Source organism: Mixophyes fleayi, chromosome 9, assembly GCF_038048845.1.
Source record: "Mixophyes fleayi isolate aMixFle1 chromosome 9, aMixFle1.hap1, whole genome shotgun sequence".
Classification (NCBI taxonomy): Eukaryota; Metazoa; Chordata; class Amphibia; order Anura; family Limnodynastidae; genus Mixophyes; species Mixophyes fleayi.
This window is the reverse complement of record NC_134410.1, coordinates 10,677,231-10,698,397: the sequence shown is the minus strand read 5'-3', so window position 1 is coordinate 10,698,397 and position 21,167 is coordinate 10,677,231. Positions and strand designations below refer to the sequence as shown.

The 21,167-nt window shown below is 38.0% G+C and overlaps 2 protein-coding genes across 2 annotated transcripts in view; both read right to left on the bottom strand.

The window, feature by feature from the left end:
* Positions 1–21,167, bottom strand: part of LOC142101917 (putative HLA class I histocompatibility antigen, alpha chain H) — a 162,146-nt gene that overhangs the window by 42,807 nt on the left and 98,172 nt on the right. The window lies entirely within an intron of this gene.
* LOC142101920 (BOLA class I histocompatibility antigen, alpha chain BL3-7-like) overlaps positions 1–21,167 on the bottom strand; it is a 74,954-nt gene that overhangs the window by 42,807 nt on the left and 10,980 nt on the right. The window contains exon 2 of the mRNA XM_075186363.1: positions 16,264–16,524. Coding sequence (XP_075042464.1) covers positions 16,264–16,524 — 261 coding nt within the window. The remainder of the gene's footprint in view (positions 1–16,263; positions 16,525–21,167) is intronic.

Genomic DNA, 21,167 nt, shown 5'->3' with positions numbered 1-21,167 from the left:
GTGTGTATGCTATGTGTGTGTATACAGTGTAGTGTGTATGTTATGTGTGTATACAGTGTAGTGTGTATGTTATGTGTGTATACAGTGTAGTGTGTATGTAATGTGTGTGTATACAGTGTAGTGTGTATGTTATGTGTGTGTATACAGTGTAGTGTGTATGTAATGTGTGTGTATACAGTGTAGTGTGTATGTTATGTGTGTGTATACAGTGTAGTGTGTATGTAATGTGTGTGTATACAGTGTAGTGTGTATGTTATGTGTGTATATACAGTGTAGTGTGTATGTTATGTGTGTATACAGTGTAGTGTGTATGTTATGTGTGTGTACAGTGTAGTGTGTATGTTATGTGTGTGTGTATACAGTGTAGTGTGTATGTTATGTGTGTATACAGTGTAGTGTGTATGTTATGTGTGTATATACAGTGTAGTGTGTATGTTATGTGTGTATACAGTGTAGTGTGTATGTTATGTGTGTGTACAGTGTAGTGTGTATGTTATGTGTGTGTGTATACAGTGTAGTGTGTATGTTATGTGTGTATACAGTGTAGTGTGTATGTTATGTGTATATACAATGTAGTGTGTATGTTATGTGTGTATACAGTGTAGTATGTATGTTATGTGTGTATACAGTGTAGTGTGTATGCTATGTGTGTATACAGTGTAGTGTGTATGTTATGTGTGCATACAGTGTAGTGTGTATGTTATGTGTGTGTGTGTGTATACAGTGTAGTGTGTATGTTATGTGTGTATACAGTGTAGTGTGTATGTTATGTGTATATACAATGTAGTGTGTATGTTATGTGTGTGTATACAGTGTAGTGTGTGTATATACAGTGTTGTGTGTATATTATGTGTATATATACAGTGTAGTGTGTATGTTATGTGTGTATATACAGTGTAGTGTGTATGGTATGGTATGTGTGTGTATACAGTGTAGTGTGTATGTTATGTGTGTGTGTGTGTGTGTATACAGTGTAGTGTGAATGTTATGTGTGTACACAGTGTAGTGTGTATGTTATGTGTGTATACAGTGTAGTGTGTATGTTATGTGTGTATACAGTGTAGTGTGTATGTTATGTGTGTGTACACAGTGTAGTGTGTATGTTATGTGTGTATACAGTGTAGTGTGTATGTTATGTGTGTATACAGTGTAGTGTGTATGTTATGTGTGTATACAGTGTAGTGTGTATGTTATGTGTGTATACAGTGTAGTGTGTATGCTATGTGTGTATACAGTGTAGTGTGTATGCTATGTGTGTATACAGTGTAGTGTGTATGTTATGTGTGTGTGTATACAGTGTAGTGTGTATGTTATGTGTGTATACAGTGTAGTGTGTATGTTATGTGTGTGTGTATACAGTGTAGTGTGTATGTTATGTGTATATACAATGTAGTGTGTATGTTATGTGTGTGTATACAGTGTAGTGTGTGTATATACAGTGTTGTGTGTATGTTATGTGTATATATACAGTGTAGTGTGTATGTTATGTGTGTATATACAGTGTAGTGTGTATGGTATGGTATGTGTGTGTATACAGTGTAGTGTGTATGTTATGTGTGTGTGTATACAGTGTAGTGTGTATGTTATGTGTGTATACAGTGTAGTGTGTATGTTATGTGTGTATACAGTGTAGTGTGTATGTTATGTGTGTATACAGTGTAGTGTGTATGTTATGTGTGTGTATACAGTGTAGTGTGTATGTTATGTGTGTATACAGTGTAGTGTGTATGTTATGTGTGTATACAGTGTAGTGTGTATGTTATGTGTGTATACAGTGTAGTGTGTATGCTATGTGTGTATACAGTGTAGTGTGTATGCTATGTGTGTATACAGTGTAGTGTGTATGTTATGTGTGTGTGTATACAGTGTAGTGTGTATGCTATGTGTGTATACAGTGTAGTGTGTATGCTATGTGTGTATACAGTGTAGTGTGTATGTTATGTGTGTGTGTATACAGTGTAGTGTGTATGTTATGTGTGTATACAGTGTAGTGTGTATGTTATGTGTGTATACAATGTAGTGTGTATGTTATGTGTGTATACAGTGTAGTGTGTATGTTATGTGTGTATACAGTGTAGTGTGTATGCTATGTGTGTATACAGTGGAGTGTGTATGTTATGTGTGTATACAGTGTAGTGTGTATGCTATGTGTGTATACAGTGTAGTGTGTATGTTATGTGTGTATACAGTGTAGTGTGTATGTTATGTGTATATACAGTGTAGTGTGTATGTTATGTGTGTGTACAGTGTAGTGTGTGTGTAACGTGTGTGTGTATACAGTGTAGTGTGTGTGTTATGTGTGTATACAGTGTAGTGTGTATGTTATGTGTGTATACAGTGTAGTGTGTATGTTATGTGTGTATACAGTGTAGTGTGTATGTTATGTGTGTATACAGTGTAGTGTGTATGTTATGTGTATATACAGTGTAGTGTGTATGTTATGTGTGTGTACAGTGTAGTGTGTGTGTAACGTGTGTGTGTATACAGTGTAGTGTGTGTGTTATGTGTGTATACAGTGTAGTGTGTATGTTATGTGTGTATACAGTGTAGTGTGTATGTTATGTGTGTGTATACAGTGTAGTGTGTATGCTATGTGTGTATACAGTGTAGTGTGTATGTTATGTGTGTATACAGTGTAGTGTGTATGCTATGTGTGTGTATACAGTGTAGTGTGTATGCTATGTGTGTATACAGTGTAGTGTGTATGTTATGTGTATATACAGTGTAGTGTGTATGTTATGTGTGTGTACAGTGTAGTGTGTGTGTAACGTGTGTGTGTATACAGTGTAGTGTGTGTGTTATGTGTGTATACAGTGTAGTGTGTATGTTATGTGTGTATACAGTGTAGTGTGTATGTTATGTGTATATACAGTGTAGTGTGTATGTTATGTGTGTGTACAGTGTAGTGTGTGTGTAACATGTGTGTGTATACAGTGTAGTGTGTGTGTTATGTGTGTATACAGTGTAGTGTGTATGCTATGTGTGTATACAGTGTAGTGTGTATGTTATGTGTGTATACAGTGTAGTGTGTATGTTATGTGTGTGTATACAGTGTAGTGTGTATGCTATGTGTGTATACAGTGTAGTGTGTATGTTATGTGTGTATACAGTGTAGTGTGTATGTTATGTGTGTATACAGTGTAGTGTGTATGTTATGTGTGTATACAGTGTAGTGTGTATGCTATGTGTGTATACAGTGTAGTGTGTATGTTATGTGTGTATACAGTGTAGTGTGTATGCTATGTGTGTGTATACAGTGTAGTGTGTATGCTATGTGTGTATACAGTGTAGTGTGTATGTTATGTGTATATACAGTGTAGTGTGTATGTTATGTGTGTGTACAGTGTAGTGTGTGTGTAACGTGTGTGTGTATACAGTGTAGTGTGTGTGTTATGTGTGTATACAGTGTAGTGTGTATGTTATGTGTGTATACAGTGTAGTGTGTATGTTATGTGTGTATACAGTGTAGTGTGTATGTTATGTGTGTGTATACAGTGTAGTGTGTATGTTATGTGTGTGTATACAGTGTAGTGTGTATGTTATGTGTGTGTATACAGTGTAGTGTGTATGCTATGTGTGTATACAGTGTAGTGTGTATGTTATGTGTATATACAGTGTAGTGTGTATGTTATGTGTGTGTACAGTGTAGTGTGTGTGTGTATACAGTGTAGTGTGTGTGTTATGTGTGTATACAGTGTAGTGTGTGTATGTTATGTGTGTATACAGTGTAGTGTGTATGTTGTGTGTATACAGTGTAGTGTGTATGTTATGTGTATATACAGTGTAGTGTGTATGTTATGTGTGTATACAGTGTAGTGTGTATGTTATGTGTATATACAGTGTAGTGTGTATGTTATGTGTGTATACAGTGTAGTGTGTATGTTATGTGTGTGTGTGTATACAGTGTAGTGTGTATGTTATGTGTGTGTACAGTGTAGTGTGTGTGTAACGTGTGTGTGTGTATACAGTGTAGTGTGTGTGTTATGTGTGTATACAGTGTAGTGTGTATGCTATGTGTGTATACAGTGTAGTGTGTGTGTTATGTGTGTATACAGTGTAGTGTGTATGTTATGTGTATATACAGTGTAGTGTGTATGTTATGTGTGTGTACAGTGTAGTGTGTGTTATGTGTGTATACAGTGTAGTGTGTATGTTATGTGTATATACAGTGTAGTGTGTATGTTATGTGTGTGTACAGTGTAGTGTGTGTGTGTATACAGTGTAGTGTGTGTGTTATGTGTGTATACAGTGTAGTGTGTATGTTATGGGTGTATACAGTGTAGTGTGTGTGGTATGTGTGTATACAGTGTAGTGTGTATGTTATGTGTGTATACAGTGTAGTGTGTGTGTTATGTGTGTATACAGTGTAGTGTGTATGCTATGTGTGTATACAGTGTAGTGTGTATGTTATGTGTGTGTATACAGTGTAGTGTGTGTGTTATGTGTGTATACAGTGTAGTGTGTATGCTATGTGTGTATACAGTGTAGTGTGTATGTTATGTGTGTATACAGTGTAGTGTGTGTGTTATGTGTGTATACAGTGTAGTGTGTATGTAATGTGTGTGTATACAGTGTAGTGTGTATGTTATGTGTGTGTATACAGTGTAGTGTGTATGTTATGTGTGTGTATACAGTGTAGTGTGTGTGCTATGTGTGTATACAGTGTAGTTTGTATGCTATGTGTGTATACAGTGTAGTGTGTATGTTATGTGTGTATACAGTGTAGTGTGTATGTTATGTGTGTATACAGTGTAGTGTGTATGTTATGTGTGTATACAGTGTAGTGTGTATGTAATGTGTGTGTATACAGTGTAGTGTGTATGTAATGTGTGTGTATACAGTGTAGTGTGTATGTTATGTGTGTATACAGTGTAGTGTGTATGTTATGTGTGTATACAGTGTAGTGTGAATGTTATGTGTGTGTATACAGTGTAGTGTGTATGTTATGTGTGTGTATACAGTGTAGTGTGTATGTTATGTGTATATACAGTGTAGTGTGTATGTTATGTGTGTATACAGTGTAGTGTGTATGGTATGTGTGTATACAGTGTAGTGTGTATGTTATATGTATATACAGTGTAGTGTGTATGTTATGTGTGTATACAGTGTAGTGTGAATGTTATGTGTGTGTATACAGTGTAGTGTGTATGTTATGTGTGTGTATACAGTGTAGTGTGTATGTTATGTGTATATACAGTGTAGTGTGTATGTTATGTGTGTATACAGTGTAGTGTGTATGGTATGTGTGTATACAGTGTAGTGTGTTATGTTATGTGTATATACAGTGTAGTGTGTATGTTATGTGTGTGTATACAGTGTAGTGTGTGTGGTATGTGTGTATACAGTGTAGTGTGTTGTGGTATGTGTGTATACAGTGTAGTGTGTATGTAATGTGTGTGTATACAGTGTAGTGTGTGTGGTATGTGTGTATACAGTGTAGTGTGTATGTTATGTGTGTATACAGTGTAGTGTGTATGTTATGTGTATATACAGTGTAGTGTGTATGTTATGTGTGTATACAGTGTAGTGTGTATGTTATGTGTGTATACAGTGTAGTGTGTATGTTATGTGTGTATAGTGTAGTGTGTATGTTATGTGTGTGTATACAGTGTAGTGTGAATGTTATGTGTGTGTATACAGTGTAGTGTGTATGTTATGTGTGTGTATACAGTGTAGTGTGTATGTTATGTGTGTGTGTATACAGTGTAGTGTGTATGTTATGTGTATATACAGTGTAGTGTGTATGTTATGTGTGTATACAGTGTAGTGTGTATGTTATGTGTGTATACAGTGTAGTGTGTATGTTATGTGTGTATACAGTGTAGTGTGTGTGTTATGTGTGTGTACAGTGTAGTGTGTATGTTATGTGTGTATACAGTGTAGTGTGTATGTAATGTGTGTATACAGTGTAGTGTGTATGTTATGTGTATATACAGTGTAGTGTGTATGGTATGTGTGTATACAGTGTAGTGTGTATGTTATGTGTGTATACAGTGTAGTGTGTATGTTATGTGTGTATATACAGTGTAGTGTGTGTGTATACAGTGTAGTGTGTATGTTATGTGTATATACAGTGTAGTGTGTATGGTATGTGTGTGTATACAGTGTAGTGTGTATGTTATGTGTGTGTATACAGTGTAGTGTGTATGTTATGTGTATATACAGTGTAGTGTGTATGTTATGTGTGTATACAGTGTAGTGTGTATGTAATGTGTGTGTATACAGTGTAGTGTGTGTCTCACCTCCAGTCTGGTTGAAGCGACTCATCACTGTCCTCACATTGTGTTTGTATACAGTGTAGTGTGTATGCTATGTGTGTATACAGTGTAGTGTGTATGTTATGTGTATATACAGTGTAGTGTGTATGTTATGTGTGTGTACAGTGTAGTGTGTGTGTGTGTATACAGTGTAGTGTGTGTGTTATGTGTGTATACAGTGTAGTGTGTGTATGTTATGTGTGTATACAGTGTAGTGTGTATGTTGTGTGTATACAGTGTAGTGTGTATGTTATGTGTATATACAGTGTAGTGTGTATGTTATGTGTGTATACAGTGTAGTGTGTATGTTATGTGTATATACAGTGTAGTGTGTATGTTATGTGTGTATACAGTGTAGTGTGTATGTTATGTGTGTGTGTGTATACAGTGTAGTGTGTATGTTATGTGTGTGTACAGTGTAGTGTGTGTGTGTATACAGTGTAGTGTGTGTGTTATGTGTGTATACAGTGTAGTGTGTATGCTATGTGTGTATACAGTGTAGTGTGTATGTTATGTGTGTATACAGTGTAGTGTGTATGTTATGTGTGTGTATACAGTGTAGTGTGTGTGTTGTGTGTGTATACAGTGTAGTGTGTATGTTATGTGTGTATACAGTGTAGTGTGTATGTTATGTGTATATACAGTGTAGTGTGTATGTTATGTGTGTGTACAGTGTAGTGTGTGTGTAACGTGTGTGTGTATACAGTGTAGTGTGTGTGTTATGTGTGTATACAGTGTAGTGTGTATGCTATGTGTGTATACAGTGTAGTGTGTGTGTTATGTGTGTATACAGTGTAGTGTGTATGTAATGTGTATATACAGTGTAGTGTGTATGTTATGTGTGTGTACAGTGTAGTGTGTGTGTTATGTGTGTATACAGTGTAGTGTGTATGTTATGTGTATATACAGTGTAGTGTGTATGTTATGTGTGTGTACAGTGTAGTGTGTGTGTAACGTGTGTGTACAGTGTAGTGTGTGTGTAACGTGTGTGTGTATACAGTGTAGTGTGTGTGTTATGTGTGTATACAGTGTAGTGTGTATGTTATGTGTGTATACAGTGTAGTGTGTATGCTATGTGTGTATACAGTGTAGTGTGTATGTTATGTGTGTGTATACAGTGTAGTGTGTGTGTTATGTGTGTATACAGTGTAGTGTGTATGCTATGTGTGTATACAGTGTAGTGTGTATGTTATGTGTGTATACAGTGTAGTGTGTGTGTTATGTGTGTATACAGTGTAGTGTGTATGTTATGTGTGTATACAGTGTAGTGTGTATGCTATGTGTGTATACAGTGTAGTGTGTATGTTATGTGTGTGTATATAGTGTAGTATGTGTGTTATGTGTGTATACAGTGTAGTGTGTATGCTATGTGTGTATACAGTGTAGTGTGTATGTTATGTGTGTATACAGTGTAGTGTGTATGTAATGTGTGTGTATACAGTGTAGTGTGTATGTTATGTGTGTGTATACAGTGTAGTGTGTATGTTATGTGTGTGTATACAGTGTAGTGTGTGTGCTATGTGTGTATACAGTGTAGTGTGTATGCTATGTGTGTATACAGTGTAGTGTGTATGTTATGTGTGTATACAGTGTAGTGTGTATGTTATGTGTGTATACAGTGTAGTGTGTATGTAATGTGTGTGTATACAGTGTAGTGTGTATGTAATGTGTGTGTATACAGTGTAGTGTGTATGTTATGTGTGTATACAGTGTAGTGTGTATGTAATGTGTGTGTATACAGTGTAGTGTGTATGTTATGTGTGTATACAGTGTAGTGTGAATGTTATGTGTGTGTATACAGTGTAGTGTGTATGTTATGTGTGTGTATACAGTGTAGTGTGTATGTTATGTGTATATACAGTGTAGTGTGTATGTTATGTGTGTATACAGTGTAGTGTGTATGGTATGTGTGTATACAGTGTAGTGTGTATGTTATATGTATATACAGTGTAGTGTGTATTATTATGTGTGTATACAGTGTAGTGTGAATGTTATGTGTGTGTATACAGTGTAGTGTGTATGTTATGTGTGTGTATACAGTGTAGTGTGTATGTTATGTGTATATACAGTGTAGTGTGTATGTTATGTGTGTATACAGTGTAGTGTGTATGGTATGTGTGTATACAGTGTAGTGTGTATGTTATGTGTATATACAGTGTAGTGTGTATGTTATGTGTGTGTATACAGTGTAGTGTGTGTGGTATGTGTGTATACAGTGTAGTGTGTATGTTATGTGTATATACAGTGTAGTGTGTATGTAATGTGTGTGTATACAGTGTAGTGTGTGTGGTATGTGTGTATACAGTGTAGTGTGTATGTTATGTGTGTATACAGTGTAGTGTGTATGTTATGTGTATATACAGTGTAGTGTGTATGTTATGTGTGTATACAGTGTAGTGTGTATGTTATGTGTGTATACAGTGTAGTGTGTATGTTATGTGTGTATACAGTGTAGTGTGTATGTTATGTGTGTGTATACAGTGTAGTGTGAATGTTATGTGTGTGTATACAGTGTAGTGTGTATGTTATGTGTGTGTATACAGTGTAGTGTGTATGTTATGTGTGTGTGTATACAGTGTAGTGTGTATGTTATGTGTATATACAGTGTAGTGTGTATGTTATGTGTGTATACAGTGTATTGTGTATGTTATGTGTGTATACAGTGTAGTGTGTATGTTATGTGTGTATACAGTGTAGTGTGTGTGTTATGTGTGTATACAGTGTAGTGTGTATGTAATGTGTGTATACAGTGTAGTGTGTATGTTATGTGTATATACAGTGTAGTGTGTATGTAATGTGTGTATACAGTGTAGTGTGTATGTTGTGTGTATACAGTGTAGTGTGTATGTAATGTGTGTATACAGTGTAGTGTGTATGTTATGTGTGTATACAGTGTAGTGTGTATGGTATGTGTGTATACAGTGTAGTGTGTATGTTATGTGTGTATACAGTGTAGTGTGTATGTTATGTGTGTATATACAGTGTAGTGTGTGTGTGTATACAGTGTAGTGTGTATGTTATGTGTATATACAGTGTAGTGTGTATGTTATGTGTGTATACAGTGTAGTGTGTGTGTTATGTGTGTATACAGTGTAGTGTGTATGTAATGTGTGTATACAGTGTAGTGTGTATGTTATGTGTATATACAGTGTAGTGTGTATGTAATGTGTGTATACAGTGTAGTGTGTATGTTGTGTGTATACAGTGTAGTGTGTATGTAATGTGTGTATACAGTGTAGTGTGTATGTTATGTGTGTATACAGTGTAGTGTGTATGGTATGTGTGTATACAGTGTAGTGTGTATGTTATGTGTGTATACAGTGTAGTGTGTATGTTATGTGTGTATATACAGTGTAGTGTGTGTGTGTATACAGTGTAGTGTGTATGTTATGTGTATATACAGTGTAGTGTGTATGGTATGTGTGTATACAGTGTAGTGTGTATGTAATGTGTGTGTATACAGTGTAGTGTGTATGTAATGTGTGTGTATACAGTGTAGTGTGTGTCTCACCTCCAGTCTGGTTGAAGCGACTCATCACTGTCCTCACATTGTGTTTGTATACAGTGTAGTGTGTATGCTATGTGTGTATACAGTGTAGTGTGTATGTTATGTGTATATACAGTGTAGTGTGTATGTTATGTGTGTATATACAGTGTAGTGTGTGTGTGTATACAGTGTAGTGTGTATGTTATGTGTATATACAGTGAAGTGTGTATGTTATGTGTGTATACAGTGTAGTGTGTATGCTATGTGTGTATACAGTGTAGTGTGTGTGTTATGTGTGTATACAGTGTAGTGTGTATGTTATGTGTATATACAGTGTAGTGTGTATGTTATGTGTGTGTACAGTGTAGTGTGTGTTATGTGTGTATACAGTGTAGTGTGTATGTTATGTGTATATACAGTGTAGTGTGTATGTTATGTGTGTGTACAGTGTAGTGTGTGTGTGTATACAGTGTAGTGTGTGTGTTATGTGTGTATACAGTGTAGTGTGTATGTTATGGGTGTATACAGTGTAGTGTGTGTGGTATGTGTGTATACAGTGTAGTGTGTATGTTATGTGTGTATACAGTGTAGTGTGTATGTTATGTGTGTATATACAGTGTAGTGTGTGTGTGTATACAGTGTAGTGTGTATGTTATGTGTATATACAGTGTAGTGTGTATGTTATGTGTGTATACAGTGTAGTGTGTATGTAATGTGTGTATACAGTGTAGTGTGTATGTTATGTGTATATACAGTGTAGTGTGTATGTAATGTGTGTATACAGTGTAGTGTGTATGTTGTGTGTATACAGTGTAGTGTGTATGTAATGTGTGTATACAGTGTAGTGTGTATGTTATGTGTGTATACAGTGTAGTGTGTATGGTATGTGTGTATACAGTGTAGTGTGTATGTTATGTGTGTATACAGTGTAGTGTGTATGTTATGTGTGTATATACAGTGTAGTGTGTGTGTGTATACAGTGTAGTGTGTATGTTATGTGTATATACAGTGTAGTGTGTATGGTATGTGTGTATACAGTGTAGTGTGTATGTAATGTGTGTGTATACAGTGTAGTGTGTATGTAATGTGTGTGTATACAGTGTAGTGTGTGTCTCACCTCCAGTCTGGTTGAAGCGACTCATCACTGTCCTCACATTGTGTTTGTATACAGTGTAGTGTGTATGCTATGTGTGTATACAGTGTAGTGTGTATGTTATGTGTATATACAGTGTAGTGTGTATGTTATGTGTGTATATACAGTGTAGTGTGTGTGTGTATACAGTGTAGTGTGTATGTTATGTGTATATACAGTGTAGTGTGTATGGTATGTGTGTATACAGTGTAGTGTGTATGTAATGTGTGTGTATACAGTGTAGTGTGTATGTAATGTGTGTGTATACAGTGTAGTGTGTGTCTCACCTCCAGTCTGGTTGAAGCGACTCATCACTGTCCTCACATTGTGTTTGTATACAGTGTAGTGTGTATGCTATGTGTGTATACAGTGTAGTGTGTATGTTATGTGTATATACAGTGTACTGTGTATGTTATGTGTGTGTACAGTGTAGTGTGTGTGTGTATACAGTGTAGTGTGTGTGTTATGTGTGTATACAGTGTAGTGTGTGTATGTTATGTGTGTATACAGTGTAGTGTGTATGTTGTGTGTATACAGTGTAGTGTGTATGTTATGTGTATATACAGTGTAGTGTGTATGTTATGTGTGTATACAGTGTAGTGTGTATGTTATGTGTATATACAGTGTAGTGTGTATGTTATGTGTGTATACAATGTAGTGTGTATGTTATGTGTGTGTGTGTGTGTGTGTATACAGTGTAGTGTGTATGTTATGTGTGTGTACAGTGTAGTGTGTGTGTAACGTGTGTGTGTATACAGTGTAGTGTGTGTGTTATGTGTGTATACAGTGTAGTGTGTATGCTATGTGTGTATACAGTGTAGTGTGTATGTTATGTGTGTATACAGTGTAGTGTGTATGTTATGTGTGTGTATACAGTGTAGTGTGTGTGTTGTGTGTGTATACAGTGTAGTGTGTATGTTATGTGTGTATACAGTGTAGTGTGTATGTTATGTGTATATACAGTGTAGTGTGTATGTTATGTGTGTGTACAGTGTAGTGTGTGTGTAACGTGTGTGTGTATACAGTGTAGTGTGTGTGTTATGTGTGTATACAGTGTAGTGTGTATGCTATGTGTGTATACAGTGTAGTGTGTGTGTTATGTGTGTATACAGTGTAGTGTGTATGTTATGTGTATATACAGTGTAGTGTGTATGTTATGTGTGTGTACAGTGTAGTGTGTGTGTTATGTGTGTATACAGTGTAGTGTGTATGTTATGTGTATATACAGTGTAGTGTGTATGTTATGTGTGTGTACAGTGTAGTGTGTGTGTAACGTGTGTGTGTATACAGTGTAGTGTGTGTGTTATGTGTGTATAGAGTGTAGTGTGTATGTTATGTGTGTATACAGTGTAGTGTGTATGCTATGTGTGTATACAGTGTAGTGTGTATGTTATGTGTGTGTATACAGTGTAGTGTGTGTGTTATGTGTGTATACAGTGTAGTGTGTATGCTATGTGTGTATACAGTGTAGTGTGTATGTTATGTGTGTATACAGTGTAGTGTGTGTGTTGTGTGTGTATACAGTGTAGTGTGTATGTAATGTGTGTGTATACAGTGTAGTGTGTATGTTATGTGTGTGTATACAGTGTAGTGTGTATGTTATGTGTGTGTATACAGTGTAGTGTGTATGCTATGTGTGTATACAGTGTAGTGTGTATGTTATGTGTGTATACAGTGTAGTGTGTATGTTATGTGTGTATACAGTGTAGTGTGTATGTAATGTGTGTGTATACAGTGTAGTGTGTATGTAATGTGTGTGTATACAGTGTAGTGTGTATGTTATGTGTGTATACAGTGTAGTGTGTATGTAATGTGTGTGTATACAGTGTAGTGTGTATGTTATGTGTGTATATAGTGTAGTGTGAATGTTATGTGTGTGTATACAGTGTAGTGTGTATGTTATGTGTGTGTATACAGTGTAGTGTGTATGTTATGTGTATATACAGTGTAGTGTGTATGTTATGTGTGTATACACTGTAGTGTGTATGGTATGTGTGTATACAGTGTAGTGTGTATGTTATATGTATATACAGTGTAGTGTGTATGTTATGTGTGTGTATACAGTGTAGTGTGTATGTTATGTGTGTGTATACAGTGTAGTGTGTATGTTATGTGTGTGTATACAGTGTAGTGTGTATGTTATGTGTGTGTATACAGTGTAGTGTGTATGTTATGTGTGTGTATACAGTGTAGTGTGTATGTTATGTGTATATACAGTGTAGTGTGTATGTTATGTGTGTATACAGTGTAGTGTGTATGTTATGTGTGTATACAGTGTAGTGTGTGTGTTATGTGTGTATACAGTGTAGTGTGTATGTTATGTGTGTATACAGTGTAGTTTGTATGTAATGTGTGTATACAGTGTAGTGTGTATGTTATGTGTATATACAGTGTAGTGTGTATGGTATGTGTGTATACAGTGTAGTGTGTATGTTATGTGTGTATACAGTGTAGTGTGTATGTTATGTGTGTATATACAGTGTAGTGTGTGTGTATACAGTGTAGTGTGTATGTTATGTGTATATACAGTGTAGTGTGTATGGTATGTGTGTATACAGTGTAGTGTGTATGTTATGTGTGTATACAGTGTAGTGTGTATGTTATGTGTGTATATACAGTGTAGTGTGTGTGTGTATACAGTGTAGTGTGTGTGTTATGTGTGTATACAGTGTAGTGTGTGTGTTATGTGTGTATACAGTGTAGTGTGTATGTTATGTGTATATACAGTGTAGTGTGTATGTTATGTGTGTATACAGTGTAGTGTGTATGTTATGTGTGTATACAGTGTAGTGTGTATGTTATGTGTGTGTATACAGTGTAGTGTGAATGTTATGTGTGTGTATACAGTGTAGTGTGTATGTTATGTGTGTGTATACAGTGTAGTGTGTATGTTATGTGTGTGTATACAGTGTAGTGTGTATGTTATGTGTATATACAGTGTAGTGTGTATGTTATGTGTGTATACAGTGTAGTGTGTATGTTATGTGTGTATACAGTGTAGTGTGTGTGTTATGTGTGTATACAGTGTAGTGTGTGTGTTATGTGTGTATACAGTGTAGTGTGTATGTTATGTGTGTATACAGTGTAGTGTGTATGTAATGTGTGTATACAGTGTAGTGTGTATGTTATGTGTGTATACAGTGTAGTGTGTATGTTATGTGTATATACAGTGTAGTGTGTATGGTATGTGTGTATACAGTGTAGTGTGTATGTTATGTGTGTATACAGTGTAGTGTGTATGTTATGTGTGTATATACAGTGTAGTGTGTGTGTGTATACAGTGTAGTGTGTATGTTATGTGTATATACAGTGTAGTGTGTATGGTATGTGTGTATACAGTGTAGTGTGTATGTTATGTGTGTATACAGTGTAGTGTGTATGTTATGTGTGTATACAGTGTAGTGTGTATGTTATGTGTGTGTATACAGTGTAGTGTGAATGTTATGTGTGTGTATACAGTGTAGTGTGTATGTTATGTGTGTGTATACAGTGTAGTGTGTATGTTATGTGTGTGTATACAGTGTAGTGTGTATGTTATGTGTATATACAGTGTAGTGTGTATGTTATGTGTGTATACAGTGTAGTGTGTGTGTTATGTGTGTATACAGTGTAGTGTGTGTGTTATGTGTGTATACAGTGTAGTGTGTGTGTTATGTGTGTATACAGTGTAGTGTGTATGTTATGTGTGTATACAGTGTAGTGTGTATGTTATGTGTGTGTATACAGTGTAGTGTGAATGTTATGTGTGTGTATACAGTGTAGTGTGAATGTTATGTGTGTGTATACAGTGTAGTGTGTATGCTATGTGTGTGTATACAGTGTAGTGTGTATGCTATGTGTGTGTATACAGTGTAGTGTGTATGTTATGTGTGTGTATACAGTGTAGTGTGTATGTTATGTGTGTGTATACAGTGTAGTGTGTATGTTATGTGTATATACAGTGTAGTGTGTATGTTATGTGTGTATACAGTGTAGTGTGTATGTTATGTGTGTATACAGTGTAGTGTGTGTGTTATGTGTGTATACAGTGTAGTGTGTATGTTATGTGTGTATACAGTGTAGTGTGTATGTAATGTGTGTATACAGTGTAGTGTGTATGTTATGTGTATATACAGTGTAGTGTGTATGGTATGTGTGTATACAGTGTAGTGTGTATGTTATGTGTGTATACAGTGTAGTGTGTATGTTATGTGTGTATTAACAGTGTAGTGTGTGTGTGTATACAGTGTAGTGTGTATGTTATGTGTATATACAGTGTAGTGTGTATACAGTGTAGTGTGTATGTTATGTGTGTATACAGTGTAGTGTGTATGTTATGTGTGTATACAGTGTAGTGTGTATGTTATGTGTGTATACAGTGTAGTGTGTATGTTATGTGTGTATATACAGTGTAGTGTGTGTGTGTATACAGTGTAGTGTGTATGTTATGTGTGTATACAGTGTAGTGTGTATGTTATGTGTGTATACAGTGTAGTGTGTATGTTATGTGTGTATATACAGTGTAGTGTGAATGTTATGTGTGTATACAGTGTAGTGTGTATGTAATGTGTGTATATACAGTGTAGTGTGAATGTTATGTGTGTATACAGTGTAGTGTGTATGTAATGTGTGTGTATACAGTGTAGTGTGTATGTTATGTGTGTATACAGTGTAGTGTGTATGTTATGTGTGTATACTGTGTAGTGTGTATGTTATGTGTGTGTATACAGTGTAGTGTGTGTATATACAGTGTAGTGTGAATGTTATGTGTGTATATACAGTGTAGTGTGAATGTTATGTGTGTATACAGTGTAGTGTGTATGTTATGTGTGTATACAGTGTAGTGTGTATGTAATGTGTGTGTATACAGTGTAGTGTGTGTATATACAGTGTAGTGTGAATGTTATGTGTGTATACAGTGTAGTGTGTATGTTATGTGTGTGTATACAGTGTAGTGTGTATGTTATGTGTGTATATACAGTGTAGTGTGAATGTTATGTGTGTATACAGTGTAGTGTGTATGTTGTGTGTGTATACAGTGTAGTGTGTATGTTATGTGTGTATACAGTGTAGTGTGTATGTTATGTGTGTATACAGTGTAGTGTGTATGTTATGTGTGTGTATACAGTGTAGTGTGTATGTTATGTGTGTATACAGTGTAGTGTGTATGTTATGTGTGTATACAGTGTAGTGTGAATGTTATGTGTGTATACAGTGTAGTGTGTATGTTATGTGTGTATATACAGTGTAGTGTGAATGTTATGTGTGTATACAGTGTAGTGTGTATGTAATGTGTGTGTATACAGTGTAATGTGTGTTATGTGTGTATACAGTGTAGTGTGTATGTAATGTGTGTGTATACAGTGTAATGTGTGTTATGTGTGTATACAGTGTAGTGTGTGTCTCACCTCCAGTCTGGTTGAAGCGACTCATCACTGTCCTCACATTGTGTCTGAATGCAGCCTCATCACCTTTACCAAGCTGTGTCTGTCTCTCCCAGTACTCCGGTCCCTCTTTATCCATCCACGGAGCCACAGGACGGCACAGATGAGAGTCACTGTTATAATTCACAATCTGCTGATCATCCACATATCCAACTGCAGAGTACTCAGGCAGCCCCGATCCTGTACCTGAGACCCCGGTGTAATAATACTGCAGAGAGTGACTGTCTGAGAGAGACATAGAGACTGTTACATATCACACATTATACACAGGAGAACTGATCACATCTATATATAAATATATTAACTATAAGAACCCCAGGGTGGCCAATCAGTGTGAAGTATAATTGGGACAGATAAACCCGGTATCTTCACAAACATATACTAGGTGATGTCAGTGTGACCTGTGTATAGTGATCAGTGTGTACCAGGTGTGTGATGTCAGTGTGACCTGTGTATAGTGATCAGTGTGTACCAGGTGTGTGATGTCAGTGTGACCTGTGTATAGTGATCAGTGTGTATCAGGTGTGTAATGTCAGTGTGACCTGTGTATAGTGATCAGTGTGTACCAGGTGTGTGATGTCAGTGTGACCTGTGTATAGTGATCAGTGTGTACCAGGTGTGTGATGTCAGTGTGACCTGTGTATAGTGATCAGTGTGTACCAGGTGTGAGATATCAGTGTGACCTGTGTATAGTGATCAGTGTGTACAAGGTGTGTGATGTCAGTGTGACCTGTGTATAGTGATCAGTGTGTATCAGGTGTGTAATGTCAGTGTGACCTGTGTATAGTGATCAGTGTGTACCAGGTGTGTGATGTCAGTGTGACCTGTGTATAGTGATCAGTGTGTACCAGGTGTGTGATGTCAGTGTGAACTGTGTATAGTGATCAGTGTGTACCAGGTGTGTGATGTCAGTGTGACCTGTGTATAGTGATCAGTGTGTACCAGGTGTGTGATGTCAGTGTGACCTGTGTATAGTGATAGTATGTGTAATGTCAGTGTGACCTGTGTATAGTGATTGTATGTGTGATGTCAGTGTGATCTGTGTATAGTGATCAGTGTGACCTGTGTATAGTGATTGTATGTGTGATGTCAGTGTGATCTGTGTATAGTGATCAGTGTGACCTGTGTATAGTGATTGTATGTGTGATGTCAGTGTGACCTGTGTATAGTGATCAGTGTGTACCAGGTGTGTGATGTCAGTGTGACCTGTGTATAGTGATCAGTGTGTGCCAGGTGTGTGATGTCAGTGTGACCTGTGTATAGTGATCAGTGTGTACCAGGTGTGTGATGTCAGTGTGACCTGTGTATAGTGATCAGTGTGTGCCAGGTGTGTGATGTCAGTGTGACCTGTGTATAGTGATCAGTGTGTATCAGGTGTGTGATGTCAGTGTGATCTGTGTATAGTGATCAGTGTGACCTGTGTATAGTGATCAGTGTTTACCGGGTGTGTGATGTCAGTGTGACCTGTGTATAGTGATCAGTGTGTACCAGGTGTGTGATGTCAGTGTGACCTGTGTATAGTGATCAGTGTGTACCAGGTGTGTGATGTCAGTGTGACCTGTGTATAGTGATCAGTGTGTACCAGGTGTGTGATGTCAGTGTGACCTGTGTATAGTGATCACTGTGTGATGTCAGTGTGACCTGTGTATAGTGATCAGTGTGTGATGTCAGTGTGACCTGTGTATAGTGATCAGTGTGTACCAGATGTGTAATGTCAGTGTGACCTGTGTATAGTGATCAGTGTGTACCAGGTGTGAGATATCAGTGTGACCTGTGTATAGTGATCAGTGTGTACCAGGTGTGTGATGTCAGTGTGACCTGTGTATAGTGATCAGTGTGTGCCAGGTGTGTGATGTCAGTGTGACCTGTGTATAGTGATCAGTGTGTACCAGGTGTGTGATGTCAGTGTGACCTGTGTATAGTGATCAGTGTGTGCCAGGTGTGTGATGTCAGTGTGACCTGTGTATAGTGATCAGTGTGTATCAGGTGTGTGATGTCAGTGTGATCTGTGTATAGTGATCAGTGTGACCTGTGTATAGTGATCAGTGTGTACCGGGTGTGTGATGTCAGTGTGACCTGTGTATAGTGATCAGTGTGTGCCAGGTGTGTGATGTCAGTGTGACCTGTGTATAGTGATCAGTGTGTACCAGGTGTGTGATATCAGTGTGACCTGTGTATAGTGATCACTGTGTACCAGGTGTGTGATGTCAGTGTGACCTGTGTATAGTGATCAGTGTGTACCAGGTGTGTGATGTCAGTGTGACCTGTGTATAGTGATCAGTGTGTACCAGGTGTGTGATGTCAGTGTGACCTGTGTATAGTGATCAGTGTGTACCAGGTGTGTGATGTCAGTGTGACCTGTGTATAGTGATCACTGTGTGATGTCAGTGTGACCTGTGTATAGTGATCAGTGTGTGATGTCAGTGTGACCTGTGTATAGTGATCAGTGTGTACCAGATGTGTAATGTCAGTGTGACCTGTGTATAGTGATCAGTGTGTACCAGGTGTGTGATGTCAGTGTGACCTGTGTATAGTGATCAGTGTGTACCAGGTGTGTGATGTCAGTGTGACCTGTGTATAGTGATCAGTGTGTACCAGGTGTGAGATATCAGTGTGACCTGTGTATAGTGATCAGTGTGTACAAGGTGTGTGATGTCAGTGTGACCTGTGTATAGTGATCAGTGTGTATCAGGTGTGTAATGTCAGTGTGACCTGTGTATAGTGATCAGTGTGTACCAGGTGTGTGATGTCAGTGTGACCTGGGTATAGTGATCAGTGTGTACCAGGTGTGTGATGTCAGTGTGAACTGTGTATAGTGATCAGTGTGTACCAGGTGTGTGATGTCAGTGTGACCTGTGTATAGTGATCAGTGTGTACCAGGTGTGTGATGTCAGTGTGACCTGTGTATAGTGATCAGTGTGTACCAAGTGTGTGATGTCAGTGTGACCTGTGTATAGTGATAGTATGTGTAATGTCAGTGTGACCTGTGTATAGTGATTGTATGTGTGATGTCAGTGTGATCTGTGTATAGTGATCAGTGTGACCTGTGTATAGTGATTGTATGTGTGATGTCAGTGTGACCTGTGTATAGTGATCAGTGTGTACCAGGTGTGTGATGTCAGTGTGACCTGTGTATAGTGATCAGTGTGTGCCAGGTGTGTGATGTCAGTGTGACCTGTGTATAGTGATCAGTGTGTACCAGGTGTGTGATGTCAGTGTGACCTGTGTATAGTGATCAGTGTGACCTGTGTATAGTGATCAGTGTTTACCGGGTGTGTGATGTCAGTGTGACCTGTGTATAGTGATCAGTGTGTGCCAGGTGTGTGATGTCAGTGTGACCTGTGTATAGTGATCAGTGTGTACCAGGTGTGTGATATCAGTGTGACCTGTGTATAGTGATCACTGTGTACCAGGTGTGTGATGTCAGTGTGACCTGTGTATAGTGATCAGTGTGTACCAGGTGTGTGATGTCAGTGTGACCTGTGTATAGTGATCAGTGTGTACCAGGTGTGTGATGTCAGTGTGACCTGTGTATAGTGATCAGTGTGTACCAGGTGTGTGATGTCAGTGTGACCTGTGTATAGTGATCACTGTGTGATGTCAGTGTGACCTGTGTATAGTGATCAGTGTGTGATGTCAGTGTGACCTGTGTATAGTGATCAGTGTGTACCAGATGTGTAATGTCAGTGTGACCTGTGTATAGTGATCAGTGTGTACCAGGTGTGAGATATCAGTGTGACCTGTGTATAGTGATCAGTGTGTACCAGGTGTGTGATGTCAGTGTGACCTGTGTATAGTGATCAGTGTGTACCAGGTGTGTGATATCAGTGTGACCCATGTATAGTGATCAGTGTGTACCAGGTGTGTGATATCAGTGTGATCTGTGTATAGTGATCAGTGTGTACCAGGTGTGTGATGTCAGTGTGACCTGTGTATAGTGATCAGTGTGTACCAGGTGTGTGATGTCAGTGTGACCTGTGTATAGTGATCAGTGTGTACCAGATGTGTAATGTCAGTGTGACCTGTGTATAGTGATCAGTGTGTACCAGGTGTGAGATATCAGTGTGACCTGTGTATAGTGATCAGTGTGTACCAGGTGTGTGATGTCAGTGTGACCTGTGTATAGTGATCAGTGTGTACCAGGTGTGTGATATCAGTGCGACCTATGTATAGTGATCAGTGTGTACCAGGTGTGTGATATCAGTGTGACCCGTGTATAGTGATCAGTGTGCACCAGGTGTGTGATATCAGTGTGACCTGTGTATAGTGATCAGTGTGTACCAGGTGTGTGATATCAGTGTGATCTGTGTATAGTGATCAGTGTGTACCAGGTGTGTGATGTCAGTGTGACCTGTGTATAGTGATCAGTGTGTACCAGGTGTGTGATGTCAGTGTGACCTGTGTATAGTGATCACTGTGTACCAGGTGTGTGATGTCAGTGTGACCTGTGTATAGTGATCAGTGTGTACCAGGTGTGTGATGTCAGTGTGACCTGTGTATAGTGATCAGTGTGTACCAGGTGTGTGATGTCAGTGTGACCTGTGTATAGTGATCAGTGTGTACCAGGTGTGTGATGTCAGTGTGACCTGTGTATAGTGATCAGTGTGTACCAGGTGTGTGATATCAGTGTGACCTGTGTATAGTGATCAGTGTGTACCAGGTGTGTGATGTCAGTGTGACCTGTGTATAGTGATCAGTGTGTACCAGGTGTGTGATATCAGTGTGACCTGTGTATAGTGATCAGTGTGACCTGTGTATAGTGATCAGTGTGACCTGTGTATAGTGATCAGTGTGTATCAGGTGTGTGATGTCAGTGTGACCTGTGTATAGTGATCAGTGTGTACCAGGTATGTGATGTCAGTGTGACC